General features: G+C 51.1%; 6 protein-coding genes across 6 annotated transcripts; 3 read left to right on the forward strand and 3 right to left on the reverse strand.

Moving 5' to 3' along the window:
• Positions 1 to 126: 126 nt before the first annotated feature.
• COCMIDRAFT_89144 (uncharacterized protein) lies at positions 127 to 1,995 on the forward strand (the record flags this gene model as incomplete). Its single annotated transcript, XM_007687520.1, has 4 exons — positions 127 to 325; positions 418 to 1,412; positions 1,490 to 1,627; positions 1,786 to 1,995. 4 exons carry the CDS (start codon positions 127 to 129, stop codon positions 1,993 to 1,995), a joined length of 1,542 nt encoding a protein of 513 aa, XP_007685710.1.
• Positions 1,996 to 5,905: 3,910 nt separating this feature from the next.
• On the reverse strand, positions 5,906 to 7,544 carry COCMIDRAFT_34728 (glycoside hydrolase family 16 protein; the record flags this gene model as incomplete). The annotated part of the gene is made up of 5 exons (XM_007687494.1): positions 5,906 to 5,997; positions 6,057 to 6,581; positions 6,640 to 6,994; positions 7,049 to 7,256; positions 7,312 to 7,544. The coding sequence occupies 5 exons, from the start codon at positions 7,542 to 7,544 to the stop codon at positions 5,906 to 5,908; spliced, it is 1,413 nt and encodes a 470-aa protein (XP_007685684.1).
• Positions 7,545 to 9,871: 2,327 nt separating this feature from the next.
• On the forward strand, positions 9,872 to 12,741 carry COCMIDRAFT_89131 (uncharacterized protein; the record flags this gene model as incomplete). Its single annotated transcript, XM_007687521.1, has 4 exons — positions 9,872 to 10,057; positions 10,108 to 12,184; positions 12,234 to 12,612; positions 12,666 to 12,741. The coding sequence occupies 4 exons, from the start codon at positions 9,872 to 9,874 to the stop codon at positions 12,739 to 12,741; spliced, it is 2,718 nt and encodes a 905-aa protein (XP_007685711.1).
• Positions 12,742 to 15,375: 2,634 nt separating this feature from the next.
• On the forward strand, positions 15,376 to 16,655 carry COCMIDRAFT_89190 (uncharacterized protein; the record flags this gene model as incomplete). The annotated part of the gene is made up of 3 exons (XM_007687522.1): positions 15,376 to 15,822; positions 15,904 to 16,564; positions 16,612 to 16,655. The coding sequence occupies 3 exons, from the start codon at positions 15,376 to 15,378 to the stop codon at positions 16,653 to 16,655; spliced, it is 1,152 nt and encodes a 383-aa protein (XP_007685712.1).
• Positions 16,656 to 16,785: 130 nt separating this feature from the next.
• On the reverse strand, positions 16,786 to 17,019 carry COCMIDRAFT_89243 (uncharacterized protein; the record flags this gene model as incomplete). Its single annotated transcript, XM_007687523.1, has 1 exon — positions 16,786 to 17,019. A coding segment is annotated over one exon (234 nt), but the record flags the coding sequence as incomplete, so codon positions are not given.
• A 123-nt stretch (positions 17,020 to 17,142) lies between these two features.
• Positions 17,143 to 17,295, reverse strand: COCMIDRAFT_89252 (uncharacterized protein; the record flags this gene model as incomplete). Its single annotated transcript, XM_007687524.1, has 1 exon — positions 17,143 to 17,295. One exon carries the CDS (start codon positions 17,293 to 17,295, stop codon positions 17,143 to 17,145), a length of 153 nt encoding a protein of 50 aa, XP_007685714.1.
• Between the last annotated feature and the right edge of the window lie 37 nt (positions 17,296 to 17,332).

The following is a 17,332-nucleotide window of genomic DNA, read 5'->3' on the forward strand; positions in this document are numbered from 1 at the left end:
CCGCACAACAATAACTGGAATAATCATATAAGCATCCAGGAATGCCGCAAAATGCCTCGTGCTCCGCATCGCGATCCATCGATTGAATAACAACTAACTCCTCATCACTGATTTAGAGCAGCGAAAATGCATTTGTCGGTTCTTGTGGGTGCAGCTGCTATTGCGCTCGTAGCACGCATCTTATTTCCATTCTTGAAAACATTCTTCTCACCCCTTCGCAACGTGCCGGGCCCATTTGCTGCCCGCTTCACTGATCTTTGGTATCTTTGGCGAGTCCGAAAAGGCCGATTTGAGTGGGAAAATATCGAGTTGCATCGAAAATACGGTAGGTCGTGCCCCTTTTATCATAGGTGATTCAACCACCTTCTCCAAACCAGATATATATACCAGAGACGATGACTTAAATTCTGGCTGCAGGCGAGGTTGTCCGTTACGGACCAAACCGGTACTCCTTCTCTTCACTGTCGGCGCAGAAGACCATCTACGGCCACGGCTCAAAGTACCCAAAGTCATCGTGGTATGCGACATGGACTAATCCAGGTCCATCACAATGGTCTCTCTTCACAGACCAATCAATCCAACGCCATAGCGACAATCGCCGACAGTACCAAAGCACCTACAGCATGTCCTCGCTCGTCACCTACGAGCCATATGTGGACGAGTGCACGGATCTCTTTAGCCAGCGTCTTGGAGAACTTGCCGATGCAGGCACGTACGCAGATATGGGGCATTGGATGCAGTGCTACGCATTCGATGTCATTGGCCTGATAACGTACTCGAAAAGATTAGGGTTTCTAGACAAATGTACGGATATTCGTGGCGTAATGGCGGTTTTGGAGGACCATTTGCAATACGCAACTTTTATTGGAATCTTCTCCTGGCTGCACAAATACCTTTTCCCCATTCGCAATTGGCTGGCTGGTCCAACAGGAACAGGGCGAGCATATGTGGCAAAGTTTACTCAAGATCGCATCGCAGAGCATCAGGCAGAGCAGACAAAGGGGCTACCGGTGGATGGAGCAGAGAAAGGGAAAACGAGCATGGACTTTTTGACAAAGTTCTTTATGAAGAATGCTGACGCTCCAGAGTCCTTTACCATGTACCATGTCGCCTCGGGGTGCGTGTCGAATATGGTGGCTGGCTCGGATACTACGGCCATTACTCTCTCTACTATTCTCTATTACTTGCTTAAGAATCCTCACACACTTGAGACACTGCGGCGCGAGGTCGATGAGCGCCAGCGACAAGGCCACAGCGGCCACTATATAACATTCAAGGAGAGCCAAGAAATGCCCTATCTCCAGGCGGTGATGAAAGAGGCACTGAGAATGCATCCTGCGACTGGCCTCCCAATGGAGCGTGTAGTGCCAGCAGGTGGAGCAGAGATATGCAATGTATACTTTCCTGAAGGCGTAAGTTGCCGCGCTAACGTAAAATGGTTTTCAGCTTGAAAGATGTGCATATACGGCTACTGATAAACTTGTGTTAGACTATTGTCGGAATCAACTCCTGGGTTGCACACCGCGATAGCACAATCTTTGGTCCAGATGCACACCAATTTAGACCCGAGCGCTGGCTTATTGGCGATAAAGAGAAGCTCGCCATCATGGAGCGACATTGGATGCCGGTATGTAATGGATTCGTCATCCATCTATTGATTGCGACTCCTGCCCTCAATTCGCGCATCGCCACCTTCGCGTGCGCATCCCTTTTTATCCTACTACCCAATCCTGTACCTCGGGTGTCATTTGTTTTCTTACTGACTAAAACACGTGCTTTGCGCAGTTTGGCCTCGGAGCAAGAACCTGCATCGGAAGACACATATCGTTTCTGGAAATGTACAAGTTAATCCCCATGCTCGTTCGCGACTTTGACTTTACACTGGCTAGCCACCTGCAAGCGGCTGATCAAGAGTGGAAGACGACAAACTACTGGTTCGTCAAGCCGCGCGACTTCCAGGTCAAGGTTGCGGCTCGACGGCACAATCAGCAGTAATTGACATGGGGGTGGGTGATAGTTAGTGGAAAGAAGCGGGTAGGAACAACGCAAAAACACCGCATTCGTCAACGGATACTCGAGTTTCCGGGATCGCATATCATGCCAATTGCGCATAGTAAATCGTATCTCGGCCCCCAATTTTTATTTTTTTTTATCATCAAACCGAAGAAGAAGAAAGAAAGAAACGTGCCTGGCCTGTCACTCACTCACTCACTCTCTCAACAAAGACGTAGACCTAGTAACAGTTAAAATTGTGGATACCGCTTTCGGCACCTAGTCCTTCCGATTGCGCCCATGTGACACCATCCACAAACGGGCAGTCGTGGGGAGAAAACATAGGCATCATAGATAACCGCGCGAATTCCTTCAGCATTTATCATCTCGTTGGATTCACTCTAAAATTAAAACGAAAAAAAAAACACCTGATTTTGCAAATCGTACATAGTTACCTACCTAGTTGTGTTTAATAATCCAGTACGAAGGATTTTCCCTAAGATAACGGGCTGCATGGGACTTGCGTTCAACCCCCCCCCCCCCCCCGCCGTATGTGTATGTATGTACATATGTATGTATGCATGCATAAAAAAATCCTTGTGTGCGTATCAGTATCGTACGTTTGTCTAGGCCCCCCAAATGCCATGTTCAAACCGCATACATGGTATCAGTGAAGGCAATATATTGTTAGAAACACCGACATTATCGCTTTCCTTTGCCCTTCCCGCTTTTGCAGTGACCAAGCTTTTTTTCCTCTTCCAAGGCCCCAGGCAGCAGCTGGGCGGGTGTGTGTGGGAGACATGGGCGGTCCGGAAAAAGCGAAAACAGGAAATGGTAAAGGGATAAGGGAAGGAAAGAGGGGAATCAGTCAGCAAACTACGCGCGCGGCGATTTTTCTTCATGTGCTTTGCTTTGCTTGTTTTTTTTCTTGATGGGGGGGGGGGCACGCCAACTGGGGGTTCCGCGGTTCTAGGGTTCGTGTTTTATCTTGCTATCCAACGAGTGGTTTGTAAGGAAACACGTTGTGCGGTGACTTACACTACTACAGCTGCGTTTGCCAATTTATCGATTTCTCACCGGCATCATGCAGGTACTTTGATACAACGTTTGCTAGGGGGTTGTTGCTAGGTTCATACCGCCGAGCGAGCGAGCGAACGAAGGGGGGGTTGCAACACATGTACGCCAAGGGTGTTATGGTACGATTAATTATTTGCTATGACGCGCACATTTCTAATTTGATGACAGAAGCCCTTGAGAAGAGTTGTGTTAATTTGAAAGGGTGGGTGCTTTGTGTGCTGTGCAAGTGGTGCTTGTTCCACAGCGTATCACTAGTTTGCGATAGCGATGCTAGGCGTCACTATAACTGACTTACTGGTTGACGGGCGCCCTTACACATGCATGACACGCCGTCGCGCGCGTGCGCGCACGCAAGCACCCCTTTCGTATCGTCATTTGTGGCGTATTAGACTGTCGTCTGTCGAGGGGGTGTAACGAAGTGTGTTGAAGGGGAGGGGATCGTCAGATTAGGAAAACCATAAAAAAACGAACACCAGGAAGTTTGCCGGAACACTAATCAGTGCGCTGAAACGGCCATGTTAGGGATATGCCCTCACTCCCTATTCTTATCTCTGCCTCTCTCTAGGTCCTGTAATGTAATAACTCAGATGCACAATAAACGCCACTTTTTACCAGCTCAAAAAAGCCACAGACGCAGTGCCGTATGAAACAGGTACCGGGCCGGGGGTTGTGTGGACGAGGCGGGCAAAACAGCAAAGCCGGCACTTTGAACGAACAAGCAAATTCACATGCGCAAATCCGGCAACAATGCCGACTGCGATGCCGTAGAATTCTCAAAACAAAAAAAAGAAAGGAAGAATCCTCCATGCCTGCATCTAATATCCCGCAATGAAGCAAAACAAGGAAACACAAAAAAAAGGCAAAGCCCATCCGCAATCCCGCTTCCGAACAAGCAAAAAAACTGTCCGGTTGAAACGGCCCACCCACCATCCACGATCCTCACACACACCTCCACAGTCGGTGGCACCCCTGTTACTCCCATCGGAACCCTGTCCGTCTAGCCCCGCCTAGCTCACTCCCCCCCTGTACCTTATCCCCACGCTACCGCCAACGCCATTCTAACCCAATCACCTTGGACCGACGACCCCCCGACTCAACCGCGTTTCGACTACCGGATTCGTATTTGCATGTGCGACCGAATTCCACTCGCCCTATTTTGTTTACGAGCTGAACTAGGGAATCAAGGAAAAGCGTCCAAAGTCGTCTTACGCAGGCGCCCGAGAGGGTGAAGAGAGAGAGAGAGAGAGAGAGAGAGAGAGAGAGGAAAAAAACAAGATAAAATGGAGACTGAATACGAAGGGAGGGAAGGGCTGGCGCTAAAGGGGGGGAGGGGGGGTTACGGCCGATAACTTGCGGCTGCGCTGCGCTGCGCTGCGCTGCGCTGGCTAGCTGGTTGGAATTGGAATGGGATAGGTTGGGATGGGATGGGATGGTGCTGGTCTCTACTAGCTAGACGGCACAACAGTTTTGACAAAGGGTGAGGCACCGCGGATGTGCGGTTGGCGTTTTTTCCTCCCATCGCTTTGCCAATAGCGTCTGGAAAGCTTTAGTTTTGCATGTTGCGGCGCAACAAGAGCCTAACAACATGTGGCATGTACGTAGACGGGTGTTTTTGTTTGACCATAACACGGGAAGAGCTACGTAGAAGGCTGAAAGCTACTATCTCGGCTTAGGGTAGTATAGAGTGCGAAATCGGAACGGCGGCATGCGCGAGGCGTCATGGTAGATGCGAACAACGCCACACCGCTGCAATTTAATTTACCTAGATAGATTCGTTGCGCAGGAAAGAAAAAAGATTTGAGATTTTGAAGGATTGGCGAGCGCGTGGCTCGGGAGGGGCGGACGGGGGGCGAGCGAAGGATTGTGCGGGTGGAGGGGGGGGGGTTGTACGTGCATGTGGTGGGTAGGGAAAATAGAGTGCGTTACAGCGAGATAATGCACATGGGGAGTGGGGGTGGGAGCGAGGCTTGGTACGAAGGAGCTGGGCTAGCCATGTGCTGCCCCTGCACTTGCGATGCAGATGGGGATGAAGTCGATTGCAGTGGATGCCGGCGGAAGGGCTAACATGCTGCATTCGGATGGGCTTATCGGTTTCGCACTCGGAAGAGGGCATGCAGGCGAGGGTGCCATGCGGAATTGGGCGAATCAAGTATACGTACGTTGGCTGGATTGAGAAGATGCACCAGCGAGCAAGGTGCGCGCTTTTGGTATCAGTTCCGAAGTGCGCTTCTAGATGTAGCATGGAAGCCCGGCTTCTGGCCACAAGAGACATCATTAATGACGAGGTGGAAGAATCTTTGCTTCTTTTGTAAATTCGAGTGTGGCGTTCACAATTATCCCCATGGCCTTTTGCAGCATCTACACTGCAATGCCGGCACTTTTCACACGAGCCGAGGTGGATCATGCGATTATGCAAGGCCACCACCGTAAGCCGGTTGTCAGCAGCAATCCCGTGTCAGACGGCATGTGTGAGAAGGCAGAAACAAAACAACAAGGAACAAGAAAGGTCCGTGGAAGGGCCGCAAAGGGATATTGTAAGATTTGTGGGGTTTGGAGAATGAACATGGATTAAAATGTAATTCTACAACTCAGTTTTTGGGCTTACCTCGTTTGTAAGAAAAATGTGTATCGTGCGCTTCGAGTGTGCCCAGACAAGACGCGCCTAATGCGCCTCTATCATCCCAGTGTGCGATTAACGTCTAACGTGCCGTTGTGTGTCAATTACCCCCCAAAAAACCAAAAAAGTAAGCAGAACAGCCGTTCAGTAGTGTAAAAAAGACACGGGTGCATCTGGACCCGTGTATATCGAAAGTGGTCAAAGATGCGCAAGCTACATCTAGCACTTGCCGGCTTGCCACATTTTAACGGATTTGACAGTCATACCACGGTCGGCGCCCTCGCCCCAGGTTGGAAGCCACTCATCCTTGGCTGTCGCGATTGTTAGTGTGTTTTCTATAGATGATAATGGAGATATGTAGAGAACGTACCATTCCAAAAGTCCCTAGGAGCAAAGTCGCTGCCATCAACCCACGGCTTGTTACCCTCGCCGTCAAAGAACCAACCGTTCTGCGCACCGACAGCGACGTTGAGAATAAGGTAGAATTTCTGGTCGAATGGTGCATTGAGACCACCCTTGACCCACGGGTTTTCCACAAGAGTGCCGTTTGCAGTAGTGACACCGTTGAAGCCGCCCTTCTTCCAGAGCTGGTTTTTCTCGGTGAACTTGTAGTACATGACCTGCTTGAGACGGGAATCAAGGAAAAGGAACAGGTACTTCTCGGTCCACTCGAGACCGAAAGTGTGGTAGCTCGAGGCAAAGGTTTGGCGGCGGTAGAAAGAATTGCCGTGTGTATTGATGTAGCCGTCGTGCTTGGAGTTGGGGCCCCAGTGGAGAGTCGACGACATGAAGTCGTTACCTTCGGGGTAAGGCCATGCGTTTCCGCGGAACTCAGCAATGTCGATTTCTCCGCTGCGGGGCCATTCGCCGTAAACATTATCTTCAGGCATCATCCCTACACATTAATGTTAGTATCCATCGATATTATGGCGCAAGTTTCATATGCAACGTACAGATGGCGGGCCACAACCAGTCACCCTTTGAGGTTTTGGCGACAACCTCGACACGACCGTACTTGATAGATTTCTTTCCCTTGGTAGTCATGCGTGCGGAACGAACCGGAGGAATGATGGCACCGGTGGTCGCGTTGGACCTGATGCTGCAGGATGTGTAGTCGGTCGAAGTGCAAGAACCGTCACCACCTGCCTTGGTGATGTTGAGCGTATAGCCATCGACAAGCTGCTCTGCAGTGATGCCCGTAGACTCGGTCGTCAGGGTCGGAACAATGTGAAGACCCTCGGCGTCAACATAGCTGTTCTTTGGGTCGTCGGTCGTCCAGTCGAACTCGCCGTTTCCGTAACCACCAGTCTAAGATTGGGGTGGTTAGTTTGGCGAAAGTGGAATGTAGACATGGTTGCTTACCTGAATCTCGTAGCCCCAGTTGGCGGGGTCAATCTTTTCAAAATTGTCATCCATGATGAGACATCCTTCGGGAACCTTGGCTTCGTTGACACCTGTATATGCGATGTAACCGGAGAGACCCAAGCCGATGACTATACAAGTGAAGGTGATCCAGTTGCCAATCTTGGTGCGCTTTATCCTTGGGTCATCCTTCCATGGCAGCTCGCGCCTGGAATGCTGGTCAGTCTGTGCAAAAGATTGAAATCGGCATATAGAAAACATACTCTCCCCGTAGTCTGTAGCTCTTGAATGGTCGCGGTTGTTTCCGCAGTTCAGCATTGCCAAGTCCAAAGGAGAGGTTGGAGGGATTCCTAGGCAGGTAGCCACCAGCTGCTGACTGATCGGGACGTCTTTGTGTCATGCCGGCGGGAATGCTTGGGACATCTGAGGATTGGGCCTCAGGTGCCGGGGCATCAGCCTCGGCGGCCTTCTTGTTACGCTTGAAGAAAGAAGGCATGTTTGCGTGGAGGAGGGGGAGGAGTAACGAGTGTGGAGTGCAAAAGTCCAAGAAGGGCTCGAGTGGTGAGCGGGCCGGGACGAGGGGGTTTATTGCCGAATCCAAGTCCAAGAGAGGATAGGTGATTGATTAAACAATTGAAGCGGCGGCGGCAGACAGTGTTGAGAGCGGAGGTATCAATACCTCAGCCAAGCGGTCTGGCTTTTTTTTTGCGGCTCGAACAAATCGATAGTAGGCTGGCTGGGCCGTCGTCGGGATGAGCGAAGTCTGACGGCTCTACCAGTCTAGATTTAGAACATTCGACACGTTCACCAGCACCAGTTGGCCTAGCCGACCTGATGGTTTCTGCATGCGCAAGGGGCAGGACGTGGGCTGTGGCTGGATACCAGGGCGCAAAGTAGACTAGCGCTCGCCTAGATGCAGGTACCTAGGTTGTTGTCGCTAAGATAAGCATGCGGCTAGTGTGACAGCCTTGCAGTCATCAGCCCAGGATGTGCCGCCACGACACGTTTAGCGAGGCGATAGAGACTGCACCGCCCGTACTAGGCCCGAGGCTGAACATCCTCCATGGCGGCACAGCAGTCCGACGCCACGACCTATCCTTTCTCTTCGTGGTTCGTGCCTAGATTTAGCGCCCGGTCGATCTCGTCACAGTGCCGCGCGACTCATACCGTCCTCTGCCTCCCCCCTGCGACTAGATCGGGCTCGGGGTGGAACTCGAGCACCAGCCCTCTCAACCATTCTCTGGGACCGATACTAGTACATAGACATCCCTCTACAAACCTGCATGTCGTCGATACGATGCCCTCCCCCCTCCCTCTCCGTATCTGCAAGTTGGTGGCCAGAATCCTGCAGCTCGGACGTTGGCCCATCGTTGTCAATTGACTTATCTGTAGGCCGGCTAAACACCGCGCTACCGTCATGGTGTGTCGCACCTGGACGACTCCACCCCTGCCGTCTGACTCTGTCGACTAGAACCTGGACTGACTCAAAAATAGCCCGGGAGGGCATGGCGTCATGCAACAACCTCAAGGTTCGAGACAAACAGTCTGCGACGTGTGGCTGCCCAGTGGCGAGCTGCTTGGTGTGCTGGACAGATGCCTTCAATCTAGCCAGCCCATGATGCTAATCTTAACAACGGGACATCCGCCAGGGTCCTTATCGCTGGGAGCGGGTGACAATGCGTAGTCAAGGGTTATCGTCTACCACGTTGTACCTGTGCTGTCAGGCTACACCACGTTTCGGAAAAATAGACGAAAGATAAAAGCAATTCGCAGGGTCCTAGGCCCGCGTCAGTTCAAAGCAATATGTATGATTGTGTACGCTCACCCAGCAATCCACACGCGGCCCATTCTTCGGTCTTGGCCTGCAGAAACTTACCAGGATTTTGGCCTGGGTTACTGGCCACCTCTGACGGTTTTGGACGCCGGGTGCCCGGTTTGGCCATGGTCAAAGCACCTCCAAGAGGTCCCACTCTCCACCATTTTCCTAGTCGCCGTCAAACTGAGGCTGGCTGGTAGATGGCGCTACCCAATGCCGAGGACGATAGTTGCCCTTTGCAAAAAGTAAATTCTCCTCGTCGGGACAAACGTCAACAGCAGCGGCAGAGCTAATGTTTAGCCGCCATTTTGCTGGCTCAGGCACAAGCGTCGGAGATGCCAGCGACCATGAAACTTAGAGATGCCTCCTTTTGACTCCGATCTCGATCATGACAAACAATCCCAACCATCTTTAGCCCCATCAAGCACCCCTTCGTTATCGTTTAGTGGCCTTACCCATCGTCCCGACACCGAGGCTCGCTGGACGGAAGAGCGACCGGGGCGTGCACAGCAAGGTGTGTGATTTCATGTCAGGATCGCTAGGTCCACCTAGTGGCCTGGGATTCCGCCCATTCTGGATTATCATGGCTGCACAGCGGCGTTTGTGACAGACGCAATGACCTTTTTCGGGACGCTCGCGTAGTGACTCTTGTTGAGATTCGAACATGCTAGACCAGGGGGGGGACGCCGGCTATTCGATAGTGTGTAGCATGAGTGTATCTCTGACCGTGGTGGCTACGGGCTGGACCGGGGCGGAGCTTCGCGTAGGTGAAGGAAATTCTGTACACACTACCAGCTGTGCCGCCTTGATAACCTCTCCTCTGCAACCCCTTCGGCTCGATTTCAGTTCTTCACTCCTGTCACTCTTCGCAGGGCTACTTGCCCATTCTTTCGTTTCTGGGCCTTGAACGTCACGTTTGCCTCGTGGCATTCCCCGTCGAGCCTTTTTCACAATCGCTTAGCAATAATCACCGTTAATCTGTACTCACGTACCGTAATCATTGTGACATGTCCAACATGTCTTCCGCTACCCCTTCTCAGGATGGCAACAGACCCGTCATCCCCTCCAGCAGGCAGTCATTGAGTGACAGCGTCAGTGACTCGCGCTACTCGGTGCCCCAAACTCCCAATGGCCGACCTCCCGTGTCGCGGCCCTTGACCATGAAGATTGATGAAGATTCAAGATATCGTGCTGTAAGTATCCCCACTCGTGCATCACGTGTCATGGCACTGATTTCCCCCAGATCATCAAGCATCTCCACGCCAAGGCATGCTCCATGCGTTGGATGACTGCTGGAGCTCAATCACCTGGCTCCTGCGAAGGTGTCTTGATCCGCAAGGGTCAAGGAGAATACGTCTCGGAGCCCGTAACTGCGGACCAGGATCTCGTGGCCGCAGTGAAGAGAATCAACCCCGGTGTCGCTCTCACCATGAGCACCGATGGCACACAGGCCGTGTTCGATGTCCTCGAGCCCTTTGAAACCGAGTTGATGTTCCAGAACGGTTCCCAGATTCAAATATTCGAGTCCATGGCTGAAGTCTCTACATCCAGCACCATCCGCAAGTTCCAGTATGCTGCCCTCATCCGACAAGAAAGGCTGCTGCTTGTCTGGCACGATGACCTTGGTGCTATTCTTTCTCAGGCAATGGAAGTTGAGTCCAGGATCCTCGGTCTCGTCTGGGGTACAGCGAAGAACCCCTTCAGCGGCTTCGACAGCGCCGTTCAGTCCAGTGCAAACTCCACTCTTGGCGGCTCTACGATGGACTTCGACATGGGTAAGAAGGAAGACGTCGAAGTCTCCACTGAGGAAGTCGACGCCGACGCCGAGAAGGGACTGGGCCCCAAGGAATCACTTGCTCGTCCACTCATCTTCACCAGCTCCCTTTACATCGGTCTCGCCATGAGCTTGATCTTGGTTCCAGTATTGGGACTTGGTAACAGGGCGCTTATCCTCGAGACTATGACTGATAAGTTCTACCCTCGTCTTCTGCTCATCCTTGTTGAGCCATTCTGGATCGCCTTGGGTCTTTTCTTCGTCGTTGTCGTCCTGGGTAACATCTTCCAAGTTTTTGGTCCTATCACCGGTGTCCTGACCAACAGTCGCTTCCACTCTGCCATCAAGCCGAATCTCAACCAGGCCCGCTCTCTAGGTTTCACTCCGTCGACCATCACCATTCAAATGCCCATCTACACTGAATCTCTTGAGGGTGTCGTCAAGCCCACAGTAGCCAGTCTGCAAGCCGCCATCTCTCACTACGAATCCCGTGGTGGAACCGCACGCATCTTCATCAATGATGACGGTATGGCCGTTCGTTCTGAGGAGGACAACGAAAAGTTTCTGCGCTTTTATGAGAACAACAACATCGGATGGGTCTCGCGTCCCAAGCACAATCACGAGGGCTTCGTCCGCCGCGGAAAGTTCAAGAAGGCTTCCAACATGAACTTTGCTCTCAACACCTCCAACCGTGTCGAGGATGTCCTCCAACAACTAGTCGACTCTCGCTACCCCGGCAATGCCTCCATCACCGAAGAGCAAGAGCTTGCGCTATACCATGAGGCCCTCGACCAGGTTCTTACCGCCGACCCTCGCGCCAAAGCTGGTGGCAACATCCGTATGGGTGAGATTATTCTTATCGTCGATTCCGACACCATTGTTCCCGAGGACTGCCTCATGTACGGTGCTGCCGAAATGTACCTCTCGCCCGAAGTTGCCATTGTCCAACACGCCACCGGTGTCATGCAAGTTTCCTGGGATTACTTCGAGAACGGTATCACCTTCTTCACCAACCTCGTCTACGCTGCTATTCGCTTCGCTGTCGGCAGTGGTGAGGTCGCTCCTTTCGTCGGTCACAACGCCTTCTTGCGCTGGCAGGCTGTTCAGTCTGTTGGCAATCCTCCCGAAGAAGATGGCTACGTCTGCTTCTGGTCTGAGAGCCACGTTTCCGAGGACTTCGATATCGCGCTTCGTCTCCAGATCGCAGGCAACATTGTTCGTCTTGCCAGTTACCACGGCCGTGGGTTCAAGGAGGGTGTATCGCTCACCATCTTCGACGAATTGGATCGATGGGAGAAATACGCTTACGGTTGTAACGAGCTTGTCTTCAACCCTCTCCACACCTGGCTATGGAAGACCCCTTTTACCAAGCTCTTCCGCACTTTCCTCTGGTCCAACATTCAGCTTTCTTCCAAGATTTCTATCTGCGGTTACATCTTCTCGTACTATGCGATCGGATCCGCCGTTCCTCTTGGTGCTCTGAATTACTTCCTGGTCGGTTGGCTCAACGGTGAGCTTGACAAGTACTACATCGAGTCCTGGAAGAGTAAGTCCATATCCTACCCCTCAATAGCTCCACCGCTAACATCACCTAGTCTTCGTCACCTTGTTGGTTGTATTCAACTTGATGTCCAACGCCTGCTTTGCCATCATGCGTTATCGTATCGGCGAGGCCAGCCTTATCGGTGCCTTATTTGAAAACATCAAGTGGATGCCCTTTTTCATGGTCTTCTTCGGTGGTGTCTCGTTCCACATCCTGCTCGCTATCTGCTCTCACATGTTCTGCATCGACATGAGCTGGGGTGCCACAGCCAAGGAAAAGGACAACTCCAACTTCTTCGCCGAATTGCCCAAGATCTGGAAGCGATTCAAGTGGATGTACATGCTCATGTTTGCCTTCATCGGTGCCATGATTTACCTCGGCTGCTTCGCTCCTCACGGCTGGGAGATTACCGGCATGACTGCTGTTGTTCCGTAAGTACCATTTCCTACTCCTACTTGATTGGCCTGTCGCTAACGCTGCCCAGTTGGTCCGTCACTGTAATCATGCACTGCCTGGTGCCCATCGTCCTCAACCCGTCCTTGACGGTCTTCAACTACTAAGTTCGTTTATGATTAGATGGTTTCTCTTTTTGTCGAATCTGTAGCTGCGGCGTTGGAAAATTGGCGGCCAGTTGGCATACTTGGTCGGGATACATGGAGCGGATTATCGTATCTGAAAGGGCTTCGTTCCCTCATCATCATCATTGCCTTTACTAGACTCTCAAGGCCTTTTTTGTTAATTTTTATTCAATATGAAATGGTATTTCCATACTCACAGTCGGTTCCTCCCAGTGGGGGTCTGCCCTGTCGTTCATTTGCCACTCAGCCCTACCCCACTTCGGAGGTGAATGCTTCGCATCCATTTTTTCGCGTCTTCTCGTTGTCGCAAGGTAATGGAGATGGACTTGAGATGAATATGAGTTGGTTGCAGTGTGTTGTGTCGTGATGGTGAGCCGGATGTGTCGGGCAGCTCTGCGATATACATGAACTGGACATCTTAGGGCAGGCACGCGGTGGTCGGGGCTGGCTGAAAAAGCACCAACGAGGGCCTCGACTGCGCGCACCACCTACACACACTCCAGCACTCGCCCGGTCCATTTGTGCGCCATTGTCGAGCCGTTGGGTGCGCCATGTGGTAAGACGAGCCGTGGTCTTTTTTGATAGGCTGAACGGATCCAAAATCCAAGTCTAGACTGCCACTTTAGCACACTCAACCATGGTGGGCGTCTTCAGCTTCAGTTCTCAGTTCAAGCGCCCGACGCGCTCATGATCGGACATGCATTTCAGGCACAGCAACACCATCCATCGTGATCGGATTTTCACCAGACGGCTCCTCTTTTACATTACAGAACAGTCTAGGTTTCGCTTAATATTCTCCGGGCGTAATGCTGCACCACACAAGGCATCCTGATTTCCACCATGTGACACCGGTAGTGACGTGCGCGGCGGATTCCGGGTAGCGCACGACACGGCGTGCCAAACGCGAGCAGGTATACGCATAAGGCTCACGAAGATGTCGCATCGCTTCTTTCAACCGGTAGCCCTGCAGCTAAGTCTACTGTCTACGATGAAGCAACTTCTCTTCCCCATTGAAGAGTTTACGCTTTATGGGTATTAAGTCATGTACTGGTGTCCTTCAGCCTAGATCATACGAGTTCCCGCTTAAGATGTACGAAAATGGCTTTGAGAATGTCATCTCAAGCCTTGGCTTCCGCCACACGAACTAGGGCTATCGGAGAATGTAGCGTCTGGAGGATCCGGGTGTCTCAGAGGCTTGTGAAATCCGGATGACCACGGCTCAACTGCCGTAGCTGAACGACATCGAAGCAAATGGAACTTTGGAAAACTTGAGTGCGACTTGTAAAAACGAAGCAGTCTGACAGGGCAATGAGAAGGCCGAAGTACTCAAAAGGTTGCTGAAGCATGGCGCAAATCCCCGCCGTTAAACCTTCGGACACACTGGTCAGTGGTCTATTGGCGACAACCCTACAAAACTTCTCGCTGGGTCTAATACTATGAGTGAACGAAGGGAGTTTCATACACATGAGCTGGGCTTTTTGCTTGATCGTGTGGAGAGCGACATCCGCGCGTGGTGGCTCCTGAGCACCATCCTTGACACTGATACGCAGCAGCGGAGCATCATGCAGCACTTTCCTGTGAGCAAAACACCGGTTTTGTATTACTTCACCGAAAGCCTCGGAAAAAAGGAGCTATTGCACTGCTGTCAGCAATGTCAGTACTTAGTGCCTGCCCGAAATCACCATTATGAAGTCAATTGATTCAGATTGAGAATTCTACACGATCCATGAGATTCTGCATTCTGTCCGCTCGGTTGCTTCAGTTGGAATTTTACAAAACCAGCACTTTCTTCCTCTCACATATCTCTTACGTATCATGCAGAGGTTACAAGAAGGAAGAACTAACACTGGCAAGAGTTGGGCGTGTGATAAGCTGATATGTATATTCACATAGTTCTGAGGCGCAATCTCATAATCGTGGATATGTGTGAGGAGGGAGTGATTGAAGGCAGCTACATTCTCTAAGAGGGGAGAAATTCCATGTCTAGCCTCACACATCAATATGCGTTCTTCGCGTCCTAGTGCATGCGAAATAGAGAGACTACCACCCGACTATGGATTACAGATGGCCGTCAAAATACAGACGCAGCTCGCCTTCTATTCATCTCGCTTGGGATCGCTAAGTGTCTTCCAACCCGTATACCGGTCATGAGCACAGCCATAGGCGTACTCCAGGAACTGCAATACCCCATACCCGAATGACGTCCAGCTCGAGCTCACAATAAGTCAAGTGACTACGACTCACTCAATTATAATGGAATGAACCGGGCACCCATAACTATCTCGAAACCTTATCGGGACGCTAGTCAAGTCTGAGCCTTGAGATTGTAGACTGGTAGCTGGTGGATGTAAGGCTGTGCGCACTTAGAGGAGGCTTAGCCCATCAGAACACTTCTCTTTTCTCAAACTACCTTGCGTTTTCCATCGCATAATTTTACCTCTTTCCTCAGTATGTTTATCTCTTACTAACGCAAACTTTCACTTCACTTGCGGAGCATAATGTGGTGGTGGCTGAGCCGAACCAAGGCGAAAGTCAGCCGCGGCTGACGGTAGGAACTGAGGATTTATTGCTGGCACGGTTGCCATCTTCAATCTTCATTTCAGTCGAACATCAAAAATGGACCGGTTTAACGAACCGAAAAGCAGTCTCGAAGGACTCTTAGATCCACTCACCGACGCACTAGACCACACGCTGGCAGTGTCTAGTGCAATAGTCTCCGGCGTGGATCCTCCTCGTATATCTCTATACGAACCAATGTGCAGTATTCCTTACGATTGGAATGACACAACTGATCAGTCTGATGCGATAAAGCCCACGCACTTAACCACAATCAGCAAGGCGATACCTCCAACGGCGTCGGCAAAGGACAGATCCAATAAAGTTCACGAAAACTGGTCAACACCACACCCATTACAGAGAACAGTAGCTGGCGTAAACCCACGAGAAGATACTCCAAAATATACACGCCATGCTCCAGTCCAGCTCAAGCCAACGTCACTGGCCAATTCGGTAACATCAACGGATTTCAAGCAGCATGCACATCCTCAGCTCAAGCCAAAGTCAGTGGTAAATTCGGTAACATCAACGGACGTCAAGCAGCATGCACATCCTCAACAACCCACCAATCAGCAAGCACATCTTCAGCAAACCACAACTCCTAGAGTGGACCAGTCTTCCGTCCTACCCCCAACCCAAACAGTTAGTTCACGGAGTACCGATAGTCTGACCAAGCCAACATGCTCTTTAAACCTGATGTGCTACAGATCTGGTAGCCAGGGCTGTGTAAGACGCCAAATCCATGTACTCAGTCAAGCCAGGTTGGGCGTATCTCGAGACGATTACTCCAAAATAGTTTCCGTGAAGAATTCAGGTGGTTTGATTCGAAATGATAAGGAGTTCTTCGCCGCCCTCCATCGCGAATACGAGCACCATATCTGCGGCTTTTGGCGACGATACCTATCGCTTAAGACGCTAAGACAAATTCGACTCTTATCGTATACGCCTTCGACCCGTCCCGAAGTCGTGCCAATGGATGACTTTACTCTGCAAGAAATCTTCTATGCGTACCAACACTTCGAAAGCATAAAGACGGAATCGGAGTGGATTGAATGGGTGTTCCGGCTTCGCCAGGCGGACCGCCGTCACGCTCTAGAGTTTGTGGAGGACTGGAGCGGCTTCCGCATTGGCCTTGTTGGGTCAGTGCCGTGGGTCGCGGCGACTGTAGTGGGTGTTGCGTGGACGGCAAGAGGTGGTGACGCACAGACGGCTTTCACGGTTGCTGGTTTCATTCTAACGGTTGGAACTTGTAAGTTAAGACGGCTACTGTGAATATTCTCTGCTTACTTGAGACAGCTTTACTTGCGCTCCTTGCTATCATTAGCAAGATTGAGTCTTGAGATGCACTGCTGAGGTCTATTTCTTCTCGCTTGAACTTTTCCAGATTTGGAATCATACCCATGAATACAGTTTGCTTCTTCTCCGCGGTGTCCAGGGGCAACTTTGCTCAGCAGTCTGGTATCCTATTCGCTAACTACATATTGCGCAATCACATTCGTTTTGCACGAAAGTAGATGAAGAAGACGAAGTATAGAGAAGCGACTTGCTTAGCAACTTTGTGCTGTTTCGATATTCAGTGGAGCAGTATGAAGTAATGTGTCTTGCGTTCGGGAAATATGGGGCGCGCCTGAGCAGCCAGATGGAGACGCTGCAGTGCTGGCAAGCATTCATTGGGCCGGGTGAATCCTTCCAGGCAGCATATATGCTGGGATGCGGCACAGTACTATGCAGTGGATTTCTCTCCAATAACTGTGTCTATAAGAAGGCATCTAAAGAGGAGTATATTCTCCACTATTGATTTTATCTTCGTTGCCGCTTTGTCGCAGCTTACATATGGCCATGTCGCGACAGAATTCGCTTGTTGTCAGTTCTGGTCGCAATGAGACTCAACACACCGAGAGAAGCGATTCTTATTGCTCTGAGTGTCTTAAGAAGTTTTTCAAGAAGATTCCATCGGATGACAAAGATACGAGCTTCCATCGGGATATTCATGAACTAGTCGACTGCAGCGATCGAT

Source organism: Bipolaris oryzae (assembly GCF_000523455.1).
Source record: "Bipolaris oryzae ATCC 44560 unplaced genomic scaffold scaffold_30, whole genome shotgun sequence".
In the NCBI taxonomy this organism is placed as follows: domain Eukaryota; kingdom Fungi; phylum Ascomycota; class Dothideomycetes; order Pleosporales; family Pleosporaceae; genus Bipolaris; species Bipolaris oryzae.